This window comes from Erinaceus europaeus, chromosome 18 (assembly GCF_950295315.1).
Source record: "Erinaceus europaeus chromosome 18, mEriEur2.1, whole genome shotgun sequence".
Taxonomy (NCBI): Eukaryota; Metazoa; Chordata; class Mammalia; order Eulipotyphla; family Erinaceidae; genus Erinaceus; species Erinaceus europaeus.
The window spans coordinates 14,289,852-14,315,933 of NC_080179.1; the positions used below are offsets into that span (position 1 = coordinate 14,289,852).

Here is a 26,082-nt window from a genome sequence, read left to right on the forward strand (position 1 = left end):
TAAAAAAACATTATTACACTCTGAACAATTTCACATTGTCATCATAAAAACTTTAAAAAAAAAAAAAAGATACCTACCCTTTTCTGCTGAGTTTAGAACCTTCTGCTACCATAGCCACCACTTCCACCACCAGATCCATATCCACCTAAAAATATACAGTTTTAAAATAAATATCCTTGGCTTCTGAATTTTTTAAAATATCCATATGAATATTTAAGAATTAAATGAGTATCTTTTAGTGGATAACCATCTTATAGAACTGTATCTGGCTTTATTAATCCCTTTTTTTTTATATTTTATTTAAGAAAGGATAAATTAACAAAACCATAGGCTAGGAGGGGTACAACTCCACACAATTCCCACTGCCCAATCTCCATATCCCATCCCCTCCCGATAGCTTTCCCATTCTCTATCCCTCTAGGAGCATGGACCCAGGGTCGTTGTGGGTTGGCTTCTGAATTTTTTAAGTTATTTTAACTTTTGATAGAATATATACTTACCACCATAGGGACTGCCTGAGCTTCTTCCACCAAAACTACCCCCCTTCATGGGGCCATAATTTGATTGCTGCTGTCCACTGTAATTTCCAAAATCATTGTAATTCCCACCACCATAGTTACCTGAAATAACAGAAGTTTTGCCGTTAACTTAGACAATAACACCCCGCCCCCACATTTCAAAATCTTAGAACATATGTTAAGATTCCTGCATATATGACCTTTTGAAAGTAGACTTAAAGGACTGGGGAATACAGTATTAAAAGGAGACTTAAAAGGACTGGGGGATATAGTATTAATAATTAATAATAGTATTAATCATGGGGCAACAGGTCCCAGAGGTCCAGTTCCTTGGAACCATCCTAAGGCAAACTAAGCAGTAGTCTTATTTAAATAAATCCTATAGAGCCAAGACCAGTGAGTACTGACAGGCTTCAAACAGAGCAAGATGTGTGACCATGCATCTAGAGAGCTGCACATTTTCTCGTAGATGCTATGCCACAGTGCACAATCCCTCCCTACAAACCAGTAAGAAAATGTCAAGTGTTCAAAACTTACTCTACTTAATAAAATACTATTTCCCTGATACAAGTTTTATTCGGAGTAGGTGGAAGAATCAAGAGGATCTCTGGCTCACAGAATGGCAAGGATCAAACCTGGGACCCCACAATGTACTACCTCGTCTCTAATTTACACTAGCTTTAATGCAGTACTGTACTCTATCAATGACAACAGAAAATATTCTAAATTCATTTAAGAAAAATAAAATATTTTCAATGGTTATACAAAGAGACTCATGCCTGAGGCTCCAAGGTCCCAGGTTTAATTTCCTGCACCAAACAAACCAGAACTGAGCAGTGCTGACTTATAAAAAAAAAAAAAAATTAAAAAAAAGAGGGGAGGGAGAGATCTTCTGGGGCTCAGGCAGGAGGACATTTGGTAGGGTGCACAAGAACCCAGGTTCAAGCCTTGGGACCTCAGCGGCAGGGGTTAAGGGGGAGCTTTCTGAGTGGTGGTGCCGTCCTGGTGTCTCTTTTCTCCCTGTGTATTCCCCCCTCCTCTCTGACTATACTCAAAAATACTTATTAAAATAATTTCTGTTGCATCACAAAGTCCCGAGTAAGATGCAAAAAGACCATCATCTATTAACATTGAAAACTGCAAAGGAGTAATGGAAGCATACATGCACTAGATTCTAGCACTGCGAGAAAATAAAAAGTACATTACCTCTACATTCAACTTAAATGATTCTATTTGACCTAAATTCATATAAAAATCTGACAATAGGGAGGGAAGGTAACAGTGGCTATACACATAAAAACCTCCATGCCCAAAGCCAAGGCCCTAGATTCAACCCAGGTACCACCGTTAGCATGAGTTGAGCATTCTGGTTGAAAAAAGGTTAATTCTGGCAATGGACACATCACTGACAAAATGTCCACTGCAACTACACTAATAGCTGAATGTGTTTTACCATTTAGAAGCAATCAAGAGGGAGTGGAGACACCTGTAGCACTGCTTTGAAACCTCACGTGCAGGTGCTTGAACTTGGGTTCCTGTGTGTGGGAACGTGCTCACTAAATGTGCCACTGCCCAGCCTTTATCAATTATGAACCCAAATAACACTGACACATATAGATGTGGCAGGGACTGAACTTGGGACCTCATATTTGAGAACGCAATGTTTAATCTACTATATCACTTCCTGGGCCTCCACTATACCAATTTATCAAATTGAGAAAACTTGAACTTATACTAAAACCTCAATGCTTCAGATATGTACAATGGATAGTAAATAATACTGATATAAGTAAAATCTTACCACCACCAAAATTTCCTCCTTCATTGTAACCATCATATCCTCCTCCACCACCACCACCGTATCCACCACCTTGGTTTCCATATCCTGGTCCACCACCACCATAGCCTCCTCTACTGCTATATCCAGGACCGCCGCCATAGTTGCCACCTAAAAAAAAATTAAGTGTAGTAGTTATAAGTCTAGTTTATATATATATATATATTTTTTTTTAACCAGAGCACTGTTCAGCTCTGGCTTATGATGATGCAGAGGATTGAACCTGGGACTTTGGAGCCTCAGGCATGAGAGTCTGTTTGCATAACCATTATGCTATCTACCCTCCACCCATAAGTCTAGTTTATATTAAGGTTATCACTAAGGCTAAGGGCCTGGGCCTGCATGACAAATCCACCACTCCCGGTAGCAAATTTCTTTCCCTTTCCTTTCTGTTTGACAAGACAGAGTGAAATTGAGCTGTGAGAGGGAAGTAAGAGACTCCTGCAGCCCTGTCTCACCACTTGTTAAGCTTTCCCCCTGCAGGAGGGGGCCAGGAGCTCAAACATGGGCCTTTAAGCACGGTATTGAGTGCACCATCTCTTAGCCCCTGTATTACATTCAAGTCACTAAAAAGCCAGTGAATTCAGTCAACACTTGAGAACAAATGAATGTTACATTTGATATTCAAAAAATTGCTTTTGATCCTTAATATAAAGGTAATAGTAAGTAGTATCTTTTTTTTTCCTTTTTTTTTTTTTGCCTCCAGGGTTATCACTGGGGCTCCTGGAGGCTAGTTTTTCACCTTTTGTTGTCTTGGTTGTTGGATAGGACAGAGAGAAATCGAAAGATGGGAAAGTGCCAGTCCTTGCACTTTGCGTCATGTGTGCTTAACCCACCAAGATAACGCCTGGCCACCATAAATATATGTCTATGACACATGTAAAATTCCAGTTCAACTGACAATAAATCTTGTTAAACCAAATAGTTGTGGACTGAGAGCAAAACAGTGGCATATATATACCCTAGTCATTTATTAAAAGCTAATGTTAAAAAGACTTGGGTGGGGGAGACAGCATAATGGTTATGCAAACCCTCTCATGCCTGAAGCTAAATCCCAGGTTCAATCCCCGGCACCAACATAAGAGCAGTGCTCTAGTGTTTCTGTGTCTCTGCATCTCTCTCAAAAATAAAATTAATAAAAAAATATTAAACAAAAAAAAGACTTGGGTCGGGATAAATAGCATAATGGTTATGTAGAGACTTGTGCCTGAGGCCTCAAAGTCCCAGGTTCAATCCCTCACGCCACCATAAGGCAGCGCTGAGCAGTGCTCTGGTAGATAAATGCATGTTTAGATTCCAGGCCTGCAGAATAGTTTACTGTTTTGCCATGTACACAACAGGCTCAAGCCTAGCCCCCACTGCACTGAAGGAAGCTTTTGTCTTTCACGCTAACAAAAGAAAACCCTAGGTTCCTTTTTTCCTATGGTAATAATGCTAGATGAACTTAGAAAAATATAACTGTCAGTAAGTCATTAAAAGAAAAACACCACTTACCCTCCCCTCCAAATCCATTATATCCACCATCGCCTCCTCCATAACTACCTCTGCTACCACCACCTCCGCCGTATCCTCCTATGAAAAAGCAAGACTCGGAAGTTAACTCACACACAGCAGATTTCAAAGTGAACAGGTAGACAGGTACTAGAGACAAGAGACATCTCACCTCTTCCGCCAAAGTTTCCACCACGGCCAAAGTTACCTCCACCACCTCCAAAGTTACCTCCACGACCCATGAAGTTGCCAGAGCCACCTCCACGACCTTTATGTAACACAGGTAAGGAAGATAAACCTTAACCACGCCACAAACATGCCCACCATCTACTGGGTACGTATATATGGCACTACTCACCTCTTTGTGATCCAGCGGACTGCATTTCTTGCTTAGAAAGGGCCTTTTTCACTTCACAATTATGCCCATTAATAGTGTGGTATTTCTGAACTAAAATTTTTTTAAACAAACAAAGTTATTTGAGGTTTTGAAAAGCACATTATCAATGACATCCTTTATCACTACAGAACTCTGCACAGTCACCCAGAAAGCAGTGACTCTGAGGGAGTGAACACTTATTTCTTGTTCCGGATGCTGGTTACGTGTTGTCACTTCATGAAAACTGAACCATATACTCTTGTTATTATGCACAATACAAAATTACAAGCTACTCAGGGAAAAGATAATTTTTTTTAACTTACCAACAATTTTATCAACTGTATCGTGATCATCAAAAGTTACAAAAGCAAATCCTCTCTTTTTCCCACTCTGCCTGTCTTCCATAACTTCTATGCTTTCAATCTTGCCATACTTTTCAAAATAATCTCGCAAATTGTACTCTTCTGTATCTTCTTTAATACCACCAACAAAAATTTTCTTCACTGTTAGATGGGCACCAGGCTTTACAGAATCCTACAATTAAAGAAAAACCACACACCTAAAGTCAAAATTACAGTGGTTGACAAAAACTTCACGTTATATAATGTGATTTCATTAGAAATACCCCTCTATACAGATCCAAGGATGACAGAGGACCCAGTGGGGGTTGTATTGTTACATGGAAAACTGGGAAATGTTAGGCATGTACAAACTATTGTATTTACTGTTGAATGTAAAACATTAATTCCCCAGTAAAGAAATTAAAAAAAAAAATACCTCTCTAGAAACGGCTCTCTTTGGTTCCACTACTCGCCCATCAACTTTGTGTGGTCGGGCACACATAGCTGCATCCACCTCTTCCACACAAGAGTAAGTCACAAAGCCAAAGCCCCTGGAACGTTTCGTTTGGGGGTCTCGCATCACCTACAACAGAAAATTCAGAACAGTGAAATTTCTCCACATGTCCTGTTCATCTTTAAAGAATTTTTATTCATCTGGTGACTTACCACACAATCTGTAAGTGTGCCCCATTTCTCAAAATGTTCTCTTAAACTATCATCTGTAGTTTCAAAGCTCAGGCCACCAATGAACAGTTTTCTCAACTGCTCTGGTTCCTTTGGATCATGACCCTGAGGAAACAAACCAATATCCGTTATTTCTTTTTAACTGATGAACTGTTCAAGAGTAGTTTCAGTTTTTAACACTTTACACATAACATTCAACGCCATATCCCTATCCCATCAATACTTCATAATCAAATAATAAATCTCGGGTGGGGGTATAGCATAATGGTTATGCAAAGAGACTTTCATGCCAGTGGCTCAAGTCTCAGGTTCAATCCCCCACACTACCATAAGTGAGAGCTGAGCAGTGCTCTGGTAAACAAAAAAAAAAAAGAGGGAAAAAAAAAGTAAATCACCACCTATAAAACCTTGTATCTCAAACACCAACATCATTCCAACTAAAAATGACAGAACTCCATAATTACAATTTCCTCAGTGCTAATCTACAAGTGCCTGGTGACAAATTTTAGAAAGCACTTATTTTCTAAAATATCCAGCCTTTTACATGCAGTTTCCACTTTTTCCTCAATCTGTTGTCTAACGTTTAATCGGAAACCACTAAAGTGTCAATTTTAAAACTACATTAAAAATAAAATTTCTCAAATAAGCATTTACCTCCCCACAAAACCTATGAAAAACACTCACCAGGTTTTTTGTAAACATTTTTATTAGAGGTCATATGCTGCAAAAAATACTTCCTCATATCACAAGGCCAAAAAAAAAAACAAAAAAACACCCACAAGCTCAAACACCAAAAAACACCACACCATGGTCCTATATATACTTAAAGCAGAACCTAGTAAGATACAAGTCGAGATTTTTCAATAAATGTGAACTTTTACAGCACAACTAGCTAAAATGAGCTGCCACTCCAACCAAACCCTAGAGCTGGGCTCACGTGCACTGCTACCCTTCCCCCTCCAGCTAAGGGCGGTTAAAGCATACGAGGAAATTAAAAAAAAAAAAAAAAGAAGGAAAAAAGCGTCAAATGATTAGCAGCCTGAAACATTATCCACTTAACTCTCTCAAAGGTCTGATCAAGCGGGACAATACAAAGTCAACCAAAGCCTAACAATCACACCAGAAACTCAACTGTGGTTGCTGTTCTCAAAAACCGAAATGAATAAAATCATCACGTATATAAAACCATCCATCAGAAAACATCAAAAGTTTGCGAGGGCCCAACATCCCAGGTTCAATCCCCGAGAGACACCACGTGCCAGAGCTGAGCCCGGGTCGGGCCTCTCAAGAAAGCAATCTAAAAAAAAAAAAAAAAGGAAGGAAGAGAGAAAATAAATGTTTCCCGGTTGCTTCCCTTCTTGGGGGGGGGTAGGGGCGGCCTCGTCCCTCCCCCGGGCGCAGGCCGCCGCACACTTGCCGCCCGCGGCAGCGACGAGCATTGTTCCCGCAGTGCAACCTGCCCCGCGGACAAAAGGCCTCCGGCCGGCGAGGAAACGCGCACACCCAGCCATCTTCGGGGGGAGGCTTTTTTTTTTTCTTCTTTTTTTTGGGGGGTGGGGGGGTCGAGTGTAACGTTTTCACATTGTCAACTAGGTGCTGCGCTGCAAACGCCAGGACCGAGAATCCTCGCAGCTTTCGGAAATCAAAATAATAATAATGATAAATGAGTAAGCAAAGAAAACGCCGCTTGCGGCACGAGTCGGGCGGAAAGCCTAGGCCTCCGGCTCGGCGGCCCTTTGTGGCCTTTTCGGGCCCAGCCGCCCCCGCCCCCGCCCCGCCCCGCGCGCTTTCCCGCCGGCCGCGCGGCGGCGGCCATTGCGCGCCAATGCGCCATTTCGCGGCGCGGCGCGGCGGATCCATGTCAATGTGGCCGCCGCCCGCCCGGATGTCCCCCCCCTCCCCTCCCCCACCGCCTCCTCCCAACCGCTCCCGCCCGGGCCCGTCCGCCCGCCATGCCGCCCCAGGCCCCGGATCCGAGGCCTCGCGGCCGGGCAGAACGGGACGACGCCTTTCTCTCCCGAAGCCTCCCCGGCTGCGAGGCCTCCCCGACGCCGCCGCGTCCCCGCGGGGCCGCCAGAGCGGCCGGAGGCGGCGGCGCGGCGAGCGAAGGGCTCCGAGCGGCCTGTGAGCTTCCCCCACACACACCCGTCTCAACGCAGAGCGCGGGACCGCCTCCCCGCTCCCACCGAAACGAGCCCCCCGCGCCGGCCACTACCCATCAACCTCCCTCCGGCTCCCTAATACCTCCTCCCCCCGGCGGCGGCGACGACGGCCGGAGTCTGGCTGGGGGCGACCGGGCGGCGGTTTTACCTCCATTTTGAGACCGGACTCGCCTCTTCCAACTCGAGTTCAATATGGGACCGAGAGGAAGAGGTGGGGCCAGTCGTCACGTGACGCGCCGTCCGCGCGCGCCGGCTTAATGGGGGAAGGGCCGGGTGGGGGAGGGCGTGGCCAACTGGGCGCGAAGAGCGATTCGACCAGCGGATTGGTCGACCGGAGGTGATGGCGTGTGGGGTAGCGGGAGCGCGCGCGCCCGGCCAACTTCCACCGCGGCGCCGCCCTTGCCGCCGTTCGCGCGCGGGTAACTGCGGTGACGTCAGCTGCGGCTCGACCAATGGTGAGCGCCCACGTCGGGAGAAGGCCTCAGGACCGCGCGTCACGGGGAGAGAGAAAGGCCTTTCCCTTTCTTCTCGCGCTCCCCTCCCTTCCCCCTCACACATCCGTCGGTCTCCAGTTTTAAATTCTTTTCATTCCCAAGCCTGAATAAAGCGACCCTTTTATTATCTCCCGCAAATGGAAGGTTACTGGAAAAAAAAAAAAAACGCTCGCTGCTTTAGGCCCTTCGCCGAGGCGTTTCTGTCAGCCCGAGACACAGTTTCCGTGAGGGAGGGACCGCGCCGAAGCCCCGCCGCAGCTCGCACTCGATGGCGGGCTCCCTAGGCCTCAAAGTGCCGCCGGCGGCCGTCAGCCGTTGGCGACATGGGGCTGGGCCCCCGAGCTCGGCCCCTGAGCTGCTCGCGGCTCGCGGCTCGCGGCTCGCGGACGCCTGTGCCGGCCGCTGTTTGCCGACACTTGCGGCGACTGTGGGAAGGGCTGCGAGCGAGCGGTGTGGAGCCATTGCCAAGGTTTCTTAAAAGGAGGGTCGTCACCCTCTGTCCCATCGCAAACGCTGATCTTTGTCCTTTCAGTGTGTCGTGTTGTGACAACATAGCAAAGGAAGCTCATTAAAGAACTAAAGACTAGAGAGAGAATTCCGGGCCTAGTCAAGTGGTTTTTTTGTTTTGTTTTTTAAAGTCATTTGACCTCATTGTTGTTGGGTTTTTTTTTTTTTCTTTTTAGGTTTTTAATGAAATTGATAAGGAACGAGGGAATTTCCAGTATCCACGACAGCTGCAAGTAATACATGAATCCGCAAATAAACCGAAGCACTGATAAAATTCACTGTAGTGGCCCGTCTTCCCTCCTCAGCTAAGATGTGCTGGATAGTGTGGATTTCTGTATTATCATCAGTATAAGCAGCTTCTTTAGCATTAGTTTGGATGCCCTGAAATTAGTCAGAAAATTGTTTTATTATTATTTTTTAATATGTATTCCCTTTTGTTGCCCTTGTTTTATTGTTGTAGTTATTATTATTGCTGTCGTCGTTGTTGGATAGGACAGAGAGAAGCGGAGAGAGGAGGGGAAGACAGAGAGGAGGAGAGAAAGACAGACACCTGCAGACCTGCTTCACCGCCCGTGAAGCGACTCCCCTGCAGGTGGGGAGCCGGGGTTCGAACCGGGATCCTGACGCCGGTCCCTGCGCTTTGCCCCACGTGCGCTTAACCCGCTGCGCCACCGCCCGACCCCCTATTATAATTTTTTAAGCTGGAACCGCTTGCCAAGACAGAGATGGGAGGAGGAAGACCAAGGTACCGCAGCCTCCTCCAAGGCCGTAGCGTCTCCCATGTGGTACGGGGTTCTGTGCCTTAAGCTCCTGCGGTGAGATACAAGTCCTCTGACGGGGGACAATGCTCTCCTTAAAAATAATAATAATAGAAATAATAATAATAATAGAGTGGTCCGGGAGGTGGCGCAGTGGATAAAGCATCGAACTCTAAAGCATGAGGTCGGTCCCATGTTCAATGCCCGGCAGCACATGTGCCAGAGTGATGCCTGGTTCTTTTTCTCTCTCCTCCTATCTTTCTCATAAATAGATAAATAAACTTTAAAAATAATAATAATGAGTCGGGGTAGCGCAGCGGGTTAAGCACACGTGGCGCAAAGCACAAAGACCGGCTCAAAGATCCGGGTTCGAGCCCCCGGCTCCCCACCTGTTGGGGAGTCGCTTCACAGGCGGTGAAGCAGGCCTGCAGGTGTCTGTCTTTCTCTCCCCCTCTCTGCCCTATCCAACAATGACATCAATAACAACAAGGGCAACAAAAGGGAATAAATAAATATTAAAATAATAAAAATAAATTAAAAAATTAAAAATATATGCATATGCACTTTTATCCCCAGCTTGCCCCCTACCCTGGTCTTTTGGGGTGTACGTAGGCTTACTCTTCTTTTTAAGTCGCTGTTTTCCCCCTGTATCCACCTGATAAGTTACTTTTAAACTGCTGAGTAGAGTCTGGGAGATTATATAGTGATTATGCAAAAAGATGTCCACGTCTAAGGCGACAAAGGTCTCAGGATCAATCCCCAGCACCACCGTAAACTCAGAGCTGAGCAGTGCTCTAGTGTAAAAAAAGAAATCAAAACCCAAATGCTGAATGACTTGGGTTCAAGCTCAGCGCCCCCCCAACACACACACCACAGCGCATCAAAGGGAAGCTTCCAGGCTGTGTTCTCTTCCACTTGCTCAACTTTCTCTCTGTGTCTAGAACAACAGCAACAAAACTGCTGAGGGGAGGTGCGTCTTAAGAGTTTGTTTTTGATGTGAACAAGAACTCACCAGCTCTTCTGGAACCTAAGTTTCAGGCAACATTTCTTAGCAGCCCAGCCCATGTGGATGAAACCCTCAGTTGATTTCATTAAAATGCCATCCTCATAGACATGTTAGTATATTGACGAGTTCACTGCTCCTGGAGGCCGTATTTTCTTATTTAATTTATTATTATTATTATTATTATTATTTTACCAGAGTGCTGCTCAGCTCTGGCTTATGGTGGTGTGGGGGATTGAACCTGGGACTTTGGAGCCTTGAGCATAACCATGATGCTATCCACATCCCCTTGTTTATTTATTATGATAGTGACAAAGAAGCAAGTTGAGAGAAACCTGCAGCCTGTTTCCCCCACCCGGTTCTGAGGCTTCTCTCTGTAGGTGGAGACCAGAGGCTCAAACTCCGGCTCTTTAACTTGGTAACTTGTGCACTTTACCAGTTGGCCAGAGCAAGGCCACCTCGATTTGCAAGGTTTGATCTTGCTCCTAAGATGGAAAAGGTGTAAACTATTTTCCCCTGTTTTTTCTGCTTCATTCTGGCCCTGTCCCCACTTTCTCTACCTTCACAGCTCTGACCTCCTCCCTACCCTCCCACTTCTAAAATGGCTGAGGACGGTGGGGGTAGACAGCATAATGGTTATGCAAAGAGACTCTCATGCCTGAGGCTCCAAAATCCCAGGTTCTAGCCATCAACTCCCACCACCATAAACCAGAGCTGATCAGTGCTCTGGTAAAATAATAATAATGATAATAAGGCTGTGGGAATAAAAATAAGTAAATAAAATATTAATATTTTATTTATTTTAATGAGAGAGCCGCAGAGAGAGAGAGACCAGAGCACTGCTCAGCTCTGGATTATGGTAGTGCTGGGGACTGAACCTGGGACCTCAGAGCCTCAGGCCTGAGTCTTTTTGAATAACCACTATGTTGTTTCCTTGCCCCCCCTTTTTTCTTTTCCACATACACACAACCCCCCCTTTTAAAAAATATTTATTTCCTTTTGTTGCCCTTGTTGTTTTATTGTTGTTATTGATGTCGTCGTTGTTGGATAGGACAGAGAGAAATGGGAGAGAGGAGGGGAAGACGGGGAGAGAAAGACAGACACCTGCAGACCTGCTTCACCGCCTGTGAAGCGACTCCCCTGCAGGTGGGGAGCCGGGGGCTCAAACCGGGATCCTTACGCCGGTCCTTGTGCTTTTTGCCACCTGCGCTTAAACCCTGTGCGCTACCGCCGGACTCCCCCCCCCCCTTTTTTTTTTAATAGAATTGCAAGACCTGGGAGGTGGCAAGAGTGACTAGACCTTGAGGCAAATAAAGGAAAGAAAGAATTAGGGACTGAGTAATGGCTTTCCCAGTAGAGTGCACACATTATCCACCACGGGGGCTCAAGGGTCCCTCCCTTTTATTGCAGAGGGAAGGCTCACTAGCAGTGGAGCAATACTCTCCTCTTTCTCCCTCTCTCTGTCTCTCACCAGCTATCAAAAGTGGCTGCTGCAGGCAGTGAAGTAGTTGACCAAGTACTGAGCCCTACTAATAAGTCTGATGACTATAAAAAAAAAATGGGGCCAGGTGGTGGCGCACCTGGTTAAGTGCACACATAACAGCGCACCAAGGACGCAGGTTCAAGCCACTTGTCCACACCTGCGGGGGAAAGCTTCACAAATGGGGAAGGAGTGCTGCAGGTGGCTCTCTGTTCTCTATTTCCCCCTCCCCTCTCAATTTCTCTGTCTCTATCCAATAATAAATAAATATAAATACTTAAAAAATTAATTAAAAATCATCTAAGCCCTCCCTTGTAGAGATCAGAAATCTAAACATTTCATTGCGAAGTGTCTGAAAAAAACAGTTTTTGTTAACAAGTGGGAGACTGTGAAAATTGCTCACTTTGATAGGGTGCCGCTTTGCCACGTGGCATCCCAGTCTCAAACTGGGCCTCTGCCACAATGAAGAAGCTTCAGCTGTGGTATCTTTCACTCTCCACTTCTCTCTCTCTCCTCTCTCCTCTTTCTCTCTCTCCCTCTCCCTCTCTTTAACCTGGAGCACTGATCATCTGTAGCATATGGTGGTGGAGGAGGGGATTGAATTTGCAACTTTGGCATCTCAGGAAGACAGTCTCTTAACAATTATGGTATCTACCCCTGCCCTGCTTCCCTAAGACAACTATATATCATAATGTATTAATAAATGGGGAGTGGTCAACTTGGAATTTAAGGCAAAGAATTTGTTGATGTTGATTTCACATTGCCCAAGCAGAAAAGGTGTTCTATTTGGAGAAATCAATAAAAAGTATTCCGTTCAGGACAGTCAATAGGTATTAATGTTAATTGGATGACATAATTTGCAAACTGTTGGAGGGTGAAATAGCCTCCACCTGTTGTTGTTGTTGTTTTACCAGAGCACTGCTCAGCTCTGGCTTATGGTGGTGAGAGGGGTGGGGATTGAATTGGGACTTTGGAGCCTTAGGCCCACCCGTTCTTTTACTCCATTACTTGCAAGCTATTATGTATTCCACTTACCAGGTATCTCAGTAGTTGGTGACATTATTTGAGACACTGGAAAAAATTATATCCTGGGGCTGGGTGGTGGCACACCTGGATAAACGCACACATTATAGTGTGCAAGGCCCTGGGTTCAAGTCCCTGGTCCCCACCTGCAGGGGGGAAAGCTTCACAAGTGGTGAAGCAGGGCTGTAGGTGTCTCTGTTTCTCTTCCCCTTCCCTCTTAATTTCTGGCTGTCTCTATTATCCAATAAATACAAATAATTTAAAACATTAAAAAGAAAAAATTACATCCTTAGTGATTAGCTAATATATCAAGGCTTATTTATGTAGTCTAATTATACATTTGTCATGGATATCTTGACCAATTCTGAGTACATAGAAAAATTGAACTCTCAAGCATGAGGTCCTGAGTTCAATCCCCGGCAGCACATGTACCAAAATACTCTATGAGACAATACAGATTGTCCAGAGTACTGATCAGGGTGGGGAGACAGCACAGTAGTTATGCGAGACTTTCGTGCCTGAGGGCAGGGTCAGTCCGCAGCTTCACCATAAACCAGAACTCTGATCTCTCTCTCCATATTGGGCTGTGGGAAAATGCATGACACAAGGGAAGCAGAGGAGCTGAGCAACGTCCCTGCTGCCACGTGGAAGGCGGAGGCCAAGAAAGACTGACCCCCCCCTCCCCGCTGCCCTGCTCGGAAAAACCAGATTTTCTGGAAAAAAGGAAAGAATGAAAAGTCATGACACATTTTCATATATATTAAAGATTTTATTTATTTATGAAAAAGATAAAGAACCAGACATCACTCTGGTACATGTGCTATTGGGGACTGAACTCAGGTCCTCATATTTGAGAGTCCAATGCTTTATCCACTGTGCCACCTCCCAGACCACATATTCCTAGTTTTTCTTTGTCTTTTTTTTTTCTCTTCTTTTATTACTTTCTTTCTTTCTCTTTTTTTGTATTATCTTTATTGGATACAAACAGAAATCGAGAAGAAAGAGGATGCTAGAGAGGGAGAGAGACAGACTTCTGCAACACTACTTTACCACTTGAAAAGCTTTCCCCCTGCAGGTGGGGACCAGGGACTTGAACCCTGGTCCTTGTGCATTGTAACATGTGCACTCAACCAGGTGTGCCACCACCCAGTCCCCATCCTATGTTTTTCTATGAAAAAAAAAGCATCATGACTTTTCTGACAAGCCAATATATCTTTCACTCTTCACCTCTCTTCAATTAAAAAAATAAAATAAAACTGGACACCTGACTTCACTTTAGAGCATACTTGGATAATTTCAAACCAACTTACTTCTGACCAGTTTTTTTCTTTGATGATTTATACTAAATTCTCAATACTGTTATTAGTTGGAGAAAAAATGAGATACTTTGATTCAGGAACATGGTATGCCTGTTTTTCAGGTTTTGTCCTTCATTAAAATGTAGACCACTATTGTTATATGGGAAACTGGGGAATGTTATGCATGTACAAACTATTGTACTTACTGTTGAATGTAAAACATTAATTACCCAATTAAAAAAAGTGGGAAAAAAATGTACATCACTCCCAGGGACCAGGTGGTGGCGCACCTGGTTGAGCGCACATGTTACAGTGTGCAAGGACCCAGGTTCAAGTTCCTGGCCCCCACCTGCAGGGGGAAAGCTTCACAAGTGGTGAAGCAGGGCTGCAGGTGTCTGTCTCTCTCCTTCTCTATCACCCCCTTCCCTCTCAATTTCTGACAGACTCTATCCAGCAAATAAATAAAGATAAAAAAATTTAAAATATATATTAAAAAATGTAGATCACTCCCTTCGAATCTTTGCTGATTTGTTCATTCCAATGGCATGTGGAATTTTTAGGTATCAGCTAGTCTTATGTTTTTGTCTAAATATATCCTCCAGGTCTGGGGCCACAGTATCTCAGATAGTTACCCAGGGCAGGGGAGATAGCATAATGGCTGTGTGAAAGGTTCATGCATGAGGCTCCAAGGTGCCAGATTCAATAAAAAAAACTGGAGCTGAAAAATGCTCAGGTGAGAAGCAAAACCAGTCATCCCCAGACTTCTGCCTCTGTGGGACACAGACTTGAACCTTGACTATTGTATATGCTTTGGTCCTGGCTGGTTTTGAAATGACAAGAGTATGGATTGAGGAGGGGAGAACTAACAAGGGTCTTAAGAGCACGCATGGCATAGTACACACAGACCTAGTTTCTTTTACTTCTTTTTTAATTTTTTAAAATTTATTCCCTTTTGTTGCCCTTGTTTTATTGTTGTAGTTATTATTGCTATTGTTATTGATGTCGTTGTTGTTGGATAGGACAAGAGAAATGGAGAGAGGAGGGAAAGACGGGGGGGGGGGAGAAAGATAGACACCTGCAGACCTGCTTCACCACTTGTGAAGCGACTCCCCTGCAGATGGGGAACCGGGGGCTCGAACCAGATCCTTGCGCTTTGCACCACCTGCGCTTAACCCGCTGTGCTACCGCCTGACTCCCAGACCTAGTTTCAACACACCCTGGTCCCCACCTGCCAGGGGAAGCTTCACAGAGTGCAGGTGTTTCTCTCTCTCTCTGTATCCCTTCCCTCTTGATTCCTCTCTGTCTGTAGCCAATAAATATATAACATATAAAAACAACCAAGCAAAAAGCAGGGACTGGATGGTGGTGCCTCTGGTTAAGCTCACATTACAGTGCACAAGGATCCCAGTCCCCATCTGCAGGGGGAGCGTCACACGCTGTGAAGCAGTGCTGCAGATGTGCCTTTCTCGAGCTCTCTCCCTGTCTTTCCCTTCCCTCGCCATTTCTCTCTGTCTCTATCCAAAAATAAATAAAAACCAAAGTCTTAAAGAAAAAACAGGGTGGAGGGTAGATAGTATAATGGTTATGCAAACAGACTCTCATGCCTGAGGCTCCAAAGCCCCAGGTTCAATCCCCCACACCACCATAAACCAGAGCTGCTCTGGTTAAGAAATAAATAAATAAATAAATAAATAAATAAATAAATAAATGAAAGAAAAAACAACAAAGCTTAGGATGGGGTGGTGGCAAGATTTTATGTTATTATCTGTATAAGGGTAGTTCAGCCTCTTTCATATCACAACACATAAAGGAAATGAAATTTCTCAGAAAATACTTATTAATTTTGGGGCCAGGTGGTGGCACACCTGGTTGAGTGCACATGTTACAATGTGCAAGGGCCTCAGTTTGAGCCTCCTGTCCCCACTTGCAGGGGGAAAGCTTTGTGAGTAGTGTTGCAGGTGTCTCTGTCTCTCTCCCTCTCTATCTCTTCTTACTTTCTCAATTTCTGTCTATCTCTAGCCAATAAATAAAAATGATATATGTTAATTTATGAGAGAATCAGAGCTCATTCTAGCATGTGTGATGCCAGGAGTTGAAGTTGGCCCTCATGCTTGAGAGTCTACCATGTTATCTACTGCACCACTTCCAGGGCCAAGGAAATGATTAGTTTTTATATATTAATTAATTTAAATTAAGAGATTTAGATGGTAGTCCAGGAGATGGCACAGTGGATAAAGCATTTGCCTCTCAAGCATGAGGTCCTAAATTCAATCCCCAGCAGCACATGTACCAGAGTGATGTCTGGTTCTTTCTCTCTCTACTCCTATCTTTCTCATTAATAAATAAATAAAATCTTAAACAAAAAAGAAGAGACTGCAGGTCAAAAGCGGGATCATATTTTAAAAATAAGATTTAGATGCATATAAATTATGATTGGTTTTTAAAAATACTTTAAATTATAACAAAATAATATGCAGTGTTTGGGAAGTTGTTAGACATGAGATTTACATTAAAATTTTTGTTGTTGTTTGACCAGAGCATTGTTCTGCTCTGGCTTATGGTGGTGCGAGGCGGGGGAGGGTGGGGGACTGAACCTAGGACTTTGGAGCCTTAGGCATGAGAGTCTCTTTGCATAATCATTATGCTATCTACCCCACCCCTCACATAAAAATGTCTAATATATTCTAGTATATGTAATAATGGCTTATGGTGGTATGGGGGATTGAACTTGGGACTTTGGAATCTTGGGCAATAGAGTCTGTTTGTATAATCATAATGCTATCTCCCCCACCCTATAGAACTTTCAAAGTAAAAGTTATTAGGGTTGGTGAAATAGCATGTTTATGCAAAAAGCCTTTCTTACATGAGGCACTGAAGGTACCAGATTCAATCTCTAGCATTACCATAAGCTAGAGCTGTAAAAAAAATAATTAAGGGGCTGGGAGGTGACACCCTTGGTTAAGTGCACACATCACAGTGTACAAGGACATGGGTTCAAGCCCCCGGTCCCCACTTGCAGGGGGAAAGCTTCACAAGGGGTGAAGTAGGTCTTCAGGTGTCTCTATCTCTCTCCTTCCTCCTCCCCTCTCAAATTCTGTCTGTCCTAACCAATAAAATAAATAAAATTAAAAAAGAAATTAAAAAATAATTAAAATAACAGCAATGATAATTTAAAAATAAATTGTTACTGTTTTTTGAAGATCAACTTTGAGACCTGAGAGACAGGTCACTAGGTATGGTGCATCATCAACCCAGGCTCAAGGCCACTGGGACCACATAGGACATAGGAGGGGCTATGACAACAAGGAATGTTTCAGAGCTGTCTCTCCCTCTCTTTTCTCCCTATGGGAATGAAAAAGTGGCCATTGTTGTGAAATTGCACATACATAAAACCCTGGTTATCCCAAAAATAAGTAAACAATAAAACAATAAGTAAATAAATATCAACTTTGCAGCCTGGGAGTTGGTGCAGTGGGTAGAATGCTGACCGTGAAAGCATTAGGTCCTGATTTTTGAGCCCTGACATAGGTTGCTCTGATTTGTAATCTCTCTCTCTCTCCCTCTGCCTCTCCCTCTCTCTATCTCTCTCTGCAAAATCAATGACTGCTGAGGTGGCACACTGGATAAAATGTTGAACTTGGGTAGAGGGTGGATAGCATAATGGTTACACAAAGAGACTCATGCCTGAGGCTCTGAAGTCCCAGGTTCAATCCCCTGCACCCATAAACCAGAGCTGAGCAGTACTCTGGTAAAATAAATAAATAAAAATTAAAAAAATTAAATGTTGGACTCTTAAGAATAAGGTCATGAATTTGATACCCAAATTGCATATCCTTATGATACTGCTCTTCTAAGTCTCTCCCATTAATACATCAATTATTAAAACAAATATCTCAATCCAATCTGTTCCTGTGGATTTTTTTTTTTTTTTTGCCTCAAGGGTTATTGCTGGGGCTGGGTGCCTGCACTACAAATCCACTGCTCCTGGAGGCCATTTTTTTGTTTTCATTTTGTTGCCTTTGTTGTTGCCATTATTGTTATTGTTGTCATTAATGTTGTTGTTGGATACACAGATAGAAATGGAGAGAGGAGGGGAAGACAGAGAGGAGGAGAGAAAGACACCTGCAGACCTGCTTTACCACCTGTGAAGCGACTCTCCTACAGGTGGGGAGCCAGGGGCTCGAACTGGGTTTCTTACGCCGGTGCTGGTCTTTGAGCTTTGTGCCACCTGTGCTTAACCCGCTGCGCTACCGCCAGACTTCTTTTTTTTTTAACTAGACCACTGCTTAAGGTGATGCTGGGGACTAAATCCGTGACATCTGGGGCTTCATACTTGAATGAATCTCTGTTGTTTTACCTATGGCACTATCTCCTCACTCTGTAAATGTTATATATTAGATTCTATTGTTGAAATAGCTATATCCAATTTCTGATCTAGGATTGATTGATTTAGCAGAGCACTGCTCAGCTCTGGCTTATGGTGATGCAGGACATTGAACCTGGGACTTCAGAGCCGCTGGGATAAAAATCTTTTTGTGGGAGTCGGGAGGTAGCGTAGTGGGTAAAGCCCAGGTGGCACAAAGCGCAAGGACCTGTAAGGATCCGGGTTCGAGCCCCTGGCTCCCCACCTGCAGGGACCAGGGACGTTGCTTCACAGGCCATGAAGCAGGTCTGCAGGTATCTGTCTTTCTCTCCTCCTCTCTGTCTTCTCCCCCTCTCTCCATTTCTCTCTGTCCTACCCAACAACAACAATAAAACAGCAAGGGCAACAAAAGGGAATAAATAAATATTTAAAAAAAACTTTTTGCATGGGGGCTGAGTAGTAGTGTCTGTCTTTCCTCCTCTCCGTCTTCCCCTCCTCTCTCTATTTCTCTTTCCTATCCAACAACAGCTATAACAACAATAACAACTACAAGAAGAGCAAAATGGGAAAAATGGTCTCCCGGAGCAGTGGATTCATAGTGCAGGCACCGAGTCCCAGGGAGGCAAGAAATAATGATAATAATAAAATAATAAAAATATTTTTGCATAACCACTGCGCTATCTCCCTTGGCCCAGACTCTTTTTTTTTTTTTTTAAAGAGAGAAGCAAAGTGAGTGAGACTACATGTTTCCTTTTCTGAACTGTCTTATCCTTTTCTTCCTTCTCTCTTTCCAAGTTGATTGTATGGTAACTTTAGCTTACAGGAGTATAATTTTTGTTTAATGTTGATTTTATTTATTTATTCCCTTTTGTTGCCCTTTTTTTTGTTGTTGTTATTGATGTCGTTGTTGTTGGATAGGACAGAGAGAAAGGGAGAGAGGAGGGGAAGACAGAGAGGGGGAGAGAAAGATAGACACCTGCAGACCTGCTTCACCACCTGTGAAGTGACTCCCCTGCAGGTGGGGAGCCGGGGGCTCGAACTGGGTTCCTTAGGCTGGTTCTTGGGCTTTGCGCCACCTGCGCTTAACCTGCTGCACTACCGCCCGACTTCCAATGTTGATTTTATTTTAACCATCTTATTTATTTTTTTAACACCAGAGCACTACTCAGCTCTGGCTTTTGGTGGTGTGGGCAGTTGAACTTGGGATTTCAGAGCTTCAGGCAACAGAGTCTCTTTGCATAACCATTATGCTATCTACCCCCCCCATATTATTTTTTAATTTACATTTTAATCTATTTTATTTATTTATTTTTAAAGATTTCATTAATGAGAAAGATAGGAGGAGAGAGAAAGAACCAGATATCACCCTGGTACATGTGCTTCTGGGGCTTGAACTCAGGACCTCATGCTTATGAGTTCAGTGCTTTATCCACTGAGCCGTCTCCTAGACAACTCTATTTTATTTTTACCAGAGCACTTCTCATCTCTGGCTTATGGTAGTGCTGGGGGTTGACCCTGGAGTCTCAGAGCCTCAGACATGAGAATCTTTTGCATAACCATTGTGCAGTCTCCCCAGCCCTAAATTCTTTTTTTTATATGGGTAAATTAGGGTCTAAGGCAGTTAAAATAATTGAATAGAGGCCCCTTGGACTAAAAAGTTACAGTTAAATGCCATGTCATAGCTGCATTTACACTTTACTATTCTTTTTTTTTAATTTATTTCTTTATTGGGGAATTAATGTTTTTTTTAAATTTATTTCTCTATTGGGGAATTAATGTTTTACATTCAACAGTAAATACAATAGTTTGTACATGCATAACATTCCCCAGTTTCCCATTTAACAATACAACCCCCACTATGTCTATTTATCATCCTTCATGGACCTGTATTCTCCCCACCCACCCCAGAGTCTTTTACTTTGGTGCAATACGAACACTTTACTATTCTTAATAGTAATAACCTTATCTTCAAGGCATTTGTCTTCAGAGACTTCTAGATTGTCTCTCATAGTAGGTAATCTGTTTATTTGATGTTGAATAAGTGAATGCACAAAGAATGAAATAACTTGAGTTTCATTCATTGCCCTTTAGGGTTTACTATATAATGTGTGAATCTAAGGAAAATGGAGAGCCCCTTATTTAAAAAATTAAGGGATTGGGCAGTGGTGCATGTGATTGAGTGCCATGCTAGCATGCACTTGGACCCAGGTTCAAGTTCCTGGTCCTTACCTGTGGGACTGGGGGGTGAGCAGAGGGCTTCACAAGCGATGAAATAATGCTTTATCTTTTTCTATCTCCACTCTCCCTTACAATTTCTCTGTTTTATCAAAACTATATATAATAAAGTATTATTAAGAATCTCTGCATAATGGCACCAGTGATTAAGCAAATTGATGATACTTTTTTTTTCTTTTTTAAAACTTCCTTATTTAAAAAAAATATTTATTTATTCCCTTTTGCTGCCCTTGTTTTGTTGTAGTTATTATTGTTGTTGTCATTGTTGGATAGGAGAGAGAGAAATAGAGAGAGGAGGGAAAGACAGAGAGGGGGAGAGAAAGAGAGACACCTGCAGACCTGCTTCATCACTTGAGAAACGACCCCCCTGCAGGTGGGGGATTTGGGGCTCAAATCCGGATCCTTACGCTGGTCCTTGCACTTTGTGCCACCTGTGCTTAACCCGCTGTGCAACCGCCCGACTCCCGGTTTTTTGTTTTTATTATTGCATAGAGACAGAAATTGAGAGAGAAGAGGGAGATAGAGAGGAAGAGAGACAGAGAGACACCTGCAGCCCTGCTTCACCACTCATGAAGCTTTCCCTCTGCAGGTGGGGACCAGGGACTTGAACCTGGATCCTTACACACTGTGATGTGAGTGCTTAGCCAGGTGCGCCACCACCTGGCCTCCTGAGGATGCTTCTTAGTTCACTGTGCTCATGCAAAGATATCCAGAAAGCTGGCCCTGGTGTCTAGTGTAGTGCTGCTGTCTTGAGAAAGCTCTCAAGATCTTCTCAGCATTTATTCATTTATTCATTTGTCATTTGTGATTTATGTCCGCTTCCTTAGCAACAACTCATTTCTTAATCATTTATAATCTGGCTCTGCCCTAGGCTACAGAATTTTTTTTTCTCCCAGTCACCAATGATTATCCGTCAAACTGATTTTCCTACTTTCAATGTTAATCCTCCTTAGTTCTGACTGCTTTAACCAAATGTCACAGACTGGGTGAATTTTAAGACATTTATTTCTCATAAATCTTAAAACTGGGAACTCCGTCAGGGATGTCAGCATGGTTGATTTCTGGTAAGAATCTTCTTCCTGGTTTCCAGATGTCTGACTTCTTGATATGTTCTTGCATGACAGGAAAAGAGAGCTTCCCCATTCCTGTTTGTTTGCTTGCTTTATTTATTTTAGTGAGAGGGAGATGCAGAGAGACTTGAGCACTGCTCAGCTCTGGTTTATGTCAGTCCTGGGGATTCAACCTAGGATTTTAGAGCCTGAGGCATTAAACTATTTTGCATAACCCTTATGCTAGTCCCCACTCCTTTATAAACAGACTAATCCCAACATGGGGGCTCACAGTTTATAACCTACTTCTTAAAAATAAAACATATCGGGGCTGGGTGGTGGTGTACCTGGTTGAGTGAACATATTACAATGCTCAAGGACCCAGGTTCAAGCCCCCAGTCTCCACCTCCAGGGGGAAGCTTTGCGAGTGGTGAAGCAGGGCTGCAGGTGTCTCTCTGTCACCCCCTTCCTTCTTGTTTTCTGGCTGTCTCAATCCGACAAATAAATAAAGATAATAAAGATATTCTTAAAAAACCATTTTTTAAAATATTTATTTTATTTATTTATTCCCTTTTGTTGCCCCTGTTGTTTCATTGTTGTAGTTTAAAAAAACATTTATTTTTAAAGAGAGCCGCCAGAGCACTGCTCACCTCTGGCTTATTGTGGTGCTTCTTGAGTTAGAACCTGAGACTTTAGTGCCTCAGGCATGAAAGTCTTTTGCATAACCATTATGCTCTCTCCTTGTAAGAAGTGGAGAAATGGAGGTCCCGTGGTTAGCGGCAGGGGTTAGGCGCACGTGGCGCGAGGCGCAGCGACCGGCGACCGGCGTGGGGATCCCGGTTTGAGCCCCGGGCTCCCCACCTACAGGCGAGTCGCTTCACAGGCGGTGAAGCAGGTATGCGGGTGTATTTCTTTCCCCCTCTGTCTTGCCCTCCTCTCTCCACCTCTCTCTCTCCTATCCAACAACGAACTACATCAACAACAATAATGACCACAACAAGGCTACAACAACACGGGCAACAAAAGGGGGAAAAAATGGCCTCCAGGGTCAGTGGATTCATGGTGCAGGCACTGAGCCCCAGCAATAACCCTGGAGACAAAAAAAAAAGTGAAGTAAGATTGTTGTTTCTCTCTCTCTCTCTTTCTCTCTGAATTTATTTATTTATGCATGAGAAAGATAGGAGGAGAGAAAGAACCAGCCATCACTCTGGTACATGGCTGCCGGGGATTGAACTCAAGGCCTCATGCTTCAGAGACTAGTGCCTTAGCCACTGCGCCACCTCCTGGACCACAAGATTGGACCGGGTGGTGGCACACCTGGTTGAGCGCACATGTTACAGTGCACAAGACCTGGGTTCAAGCCCCCAGTCCCCACCTGCAAGGAGAAAGCTTTGCAAGTGATGAAGCAGGCCAACGGCTGCAGATGTCTATCTCTTTCCCTCTCTATCTGCCTTCCTCTCGGTTTCTGGCTGTCTTTATCCAATAAATAAAAATAATAAAAATTTAAAAATATATATGTATATGTATGTATGTGTACATATATAGTCAAAATAGGATGTGTTATCTTAGCGTTTCCTCCCCTTCCCGTCCAGTACCGAGACTTCCTGCCCTGTGAACCTACTGGCAATCATTGTAGAAACAACTGGATTGCTTATCTAAGACCCCCTCTGCTAAAGAATCTCACACGACTATGCGGATAAGGTCTCAGCCTAAACCACGCCCCTAACCTAACCTAGAAGAGAAAGAGGATGCCACCCTCCCCCACTGCCCCTTTCTAGCCAATCGTGATAAGACTGTGAATCTGTTCCATGGAGAACGCAGAAATTTCAAACTTGGCTTAGAGAATAAATACCTGGGTGGTCCCGCAGGTGGATAGAGCAGTGGACTCTCAAGCTTGAGGTCCTGAGTTCGATCCCTGATTGCACATATACTAGAGTTACTAGAGTGATGTCTGGTCCTTTCTCTCCTCTAGTCTTTCCCATTAAATAAAATCCTAAAAAAAAAAAATCGAGCCCCCAGCTTCCCACCTGCAGGAGCGGCCTCTTCACAGGCAATGAAGCAGATCTTTCTCCCCGCCTCTGTCTTCCCCTCCTCTCTCAATTTCACTCTGTCCTACCCAACAACAACAATAGCAATAACAATAACAAGGGCAAAAAAATGGGAAAAATGGCCTCCAGGAGCAGTGAATTCATAGTGCAGGCACCAAGTCCCAACGATAACCATGGAGGCAATAAATAAATAAATAAATAAATACTTAGGGGGCCAGGTGTGGCTCACCTGGTTGAGTGCACATGTTACAGTGTGCAAGAACCCCGGTTGGAGCCCCTGGTTCCCACCTGCAGGGGGAAAACTTCATGAGAGCTGAAGCAGGGCTGTAGATATCTCTTTCCCTCTCTATCACCCCCCCCCCCTTGCTTTCTGGGTGTCTCTATCCAATAAATAAACAAAGATAATTTAAAAAGATATAGGTATTTAAAAAAGAGGGGGAGAGAGAGAATAAATACTTGACTGTGATCTCTGGCTGTCAGGCACCAACATGGTGGACCAGGTTGGGCCAGCCCTCAATACTGCAAAAGCCAATAAACTCTCCCATTTTCTGTCTTTCTCGTCTGTTCTTGGGGTGAACAAGTACATTTATTTCTTACACACCTCAGCCCCTAACTACTTCTCTATTTTATTATTATTATTTTATTTTACTTATTTATTTTCCCTTTTGCTGCCCTTGTTGTTTTTCATTGTAATTATTACTGTTGTTGTTATTGATGTCGTTGTTGGATAGGACAGAGAGAAATGGAGAGAGAGGGGAAGACAGAGAGGGGGAGAGAAAGACAGACACCTGCACACCTGCAGACTTGCTTCACCGCCTGTGAAGCGACTCCCCTGCAGCGACTCCCCAGGGGCGGTTCCTATCGGGATCCTTCGCTTAACCGGCAGCACTGCGGTCAGGCTCCCCTAAACACTTCTTTAAAAACACCGTCTCTTGTGCCAGGGAGATATCATAATGACTATGCAAACAGATTTTCTCCCTTCCTCCCTTCCTTCTTTCCTTCCTTCCTCCCCTCCTTTTCCCTCTCTCTTTTTCCTTTTTAATATATATTAATTTATTCTCTTTTGTTTACCTTTTTTTTTTTTTTTACTGTTATTATTGTTGTCATCGTTGTTGGCTAGGACAGAGAGAAATGAAGAGAGGAGGGGAAGACAGAGGGGGCAGAGGGGGAGAGAAAGATACCTACAGACCTGCTTCACCGCCTGTAAAGGTGACTCCTTTGCAGGTGGGGAGCTGAGGGCTTGAACCAGGATCCTTACGCAGGTCCTTGTGCTTTGCGCCGCCGCCTGTGCTTAACCCGCTGCGCTACTACTCCCCGACTCCCTCTTCTTTTTACCAGAGCACTGATCCGCTCTGGTTTATGTGGTGTTGGTGGGGGCATTGAGGGGAGTTCAGTTTTCATGAAGTGAGAAATAAATTGAGAGAGGGGGAGAGAGGGACAGAGAGAGACAGCTGCAGCCTATGCCCTGCTTGAGAAGCTTCCTCCCCTAGGCATGGTAACTTGTTCAGTTAGGTGGTGCTAGGGGGCGCCACACATCCCTCCCTTCTCTCTTATTTTTCCTTCCTTTTTTTTTTTTTTTTAATTTTGTTTATTTTCTCTTTTGTTGCCCTTGTCTTTTTATTGTTGTTGTAGTTATTGTTGTTATTGATGTCGTCGTTGTTAGGTAGGACAGAGAGAAATGGAGAGAGGAAGGGAAGACAGAGAGGGGGAGAGAAAGACAGACACCTGCAGACCTGCTTCACCGCCTGTGGAGCGACCCCCCTGCAGGTGGGGAGCCGGGGGCTTGAACCAGAATCCTTCTACCGGTCCTTGTGCTTTGTGCCACGTGCGCTTAACCTGCCACACTACCGCCTGATTCCCCCCTTTCTATTTCTTTCTTTACTTCTTCCTTTCTCTGTTCCTTTTTTTCCTTACCTCTTTCCCTCCTTCCTTCCTTTTCTAAATTTTCTTACTAATGAGTGAGAGAAAGAGAACCAGAGCAGCCCTCTGGCACTGGCAGTGCTGAGGTTCAAACTCAGGACCACATGCTTGCAAGACCAACGACTGACCCACTGCGCTACCTAAGGGGCCCTTGTCGACTGGTTACTTTCCACAGGAAAGATGTGTGTGGTGTACTTACCAGAGGAACCCTTGGGGAATTCTCAGGGAATCTGATTTTGTTTCTGGGAAGGAGAAAACAGTACTGAGACCTGATGGTGTGATGGACTGCACTCTCCCTCCCACACACACGCTGGGAGGTGGTTTTCAAAGGGAGGAAGTAACTGGACACTAGATGTGCTGAGGAGTCATGGAGGAGGGCTGATTTCCCTTAGGTTCTGACTGTAAATTTGAAAGGAGGTTTTTTTGTAAACAAGTTCCCTAGTCACATCTTTTAGAGTGGCTAAAATATTTGTGATGTTGGCTGCCTAGCGGTCA

The 26,082-nt window shown here is 44.2% G+C and overlaps 1 protein-coding gene across 4 annotated transcripts in view; it reads right to left on the minus strand.

The window, feature by feature from the left end:
- The window catches only part of HNRNPA3 (heterogeneous nuclear ribonucleoprotein A3), a 42,250-nt gene extending 34,580 nt beyond the window's left edge, over positions 1-7,670 (minus strand). For 3 of the 4 annotated variants that reach the window (XM_060177663.1, XM_007524691.3, XM_007524692.3), the window contains exons 1-10: positions 7,492-7,649; positions 5,230-5,352; positions 5,000-5,146; positions 4,546-4,756; positions 4,205-4,294; positions 4,019-4,114; positions 3,850-3,927; positions 2,320-2,466; positions 501-620; positions 78-145 (exon numbers count right to left, since the gene is read on the minus strand). In XM_060177663.1, the coding sequence (XP_060033646.1) occupies positions 93-145; positions 501-620; positions 2,320-2,466; positions 3,850-3,927; positions 4,019-4,114; positions 4,205-4,294; positions 4,546-4,756; positions 5,000-5,146; positions 5,230-5,352; positions 7,492-7,563 (1,137 nt within the window). In that variant the 5' untranslated portion in view covers positions 7,564-7,649 and the 3' untranslated portion in view covers positions 78-92. Of the gene's footprint in view, positions 1-77; positions 146-500; positions 621-2,319; positions 2,467-3,849; positions 3,928-4,018; positions 4,115-4,204; positions 4,295-4,545; positions 4,757-4,999; positions 5,147-5,229; positions 5,353-7,491 lie in introns of all 4 variants that reach the window. The other variant, XM_007524693.3, reaches the window with a different exon arrangement.
- Positions 7,671-26,082: the final 18,412 nt, after the last annotated feature.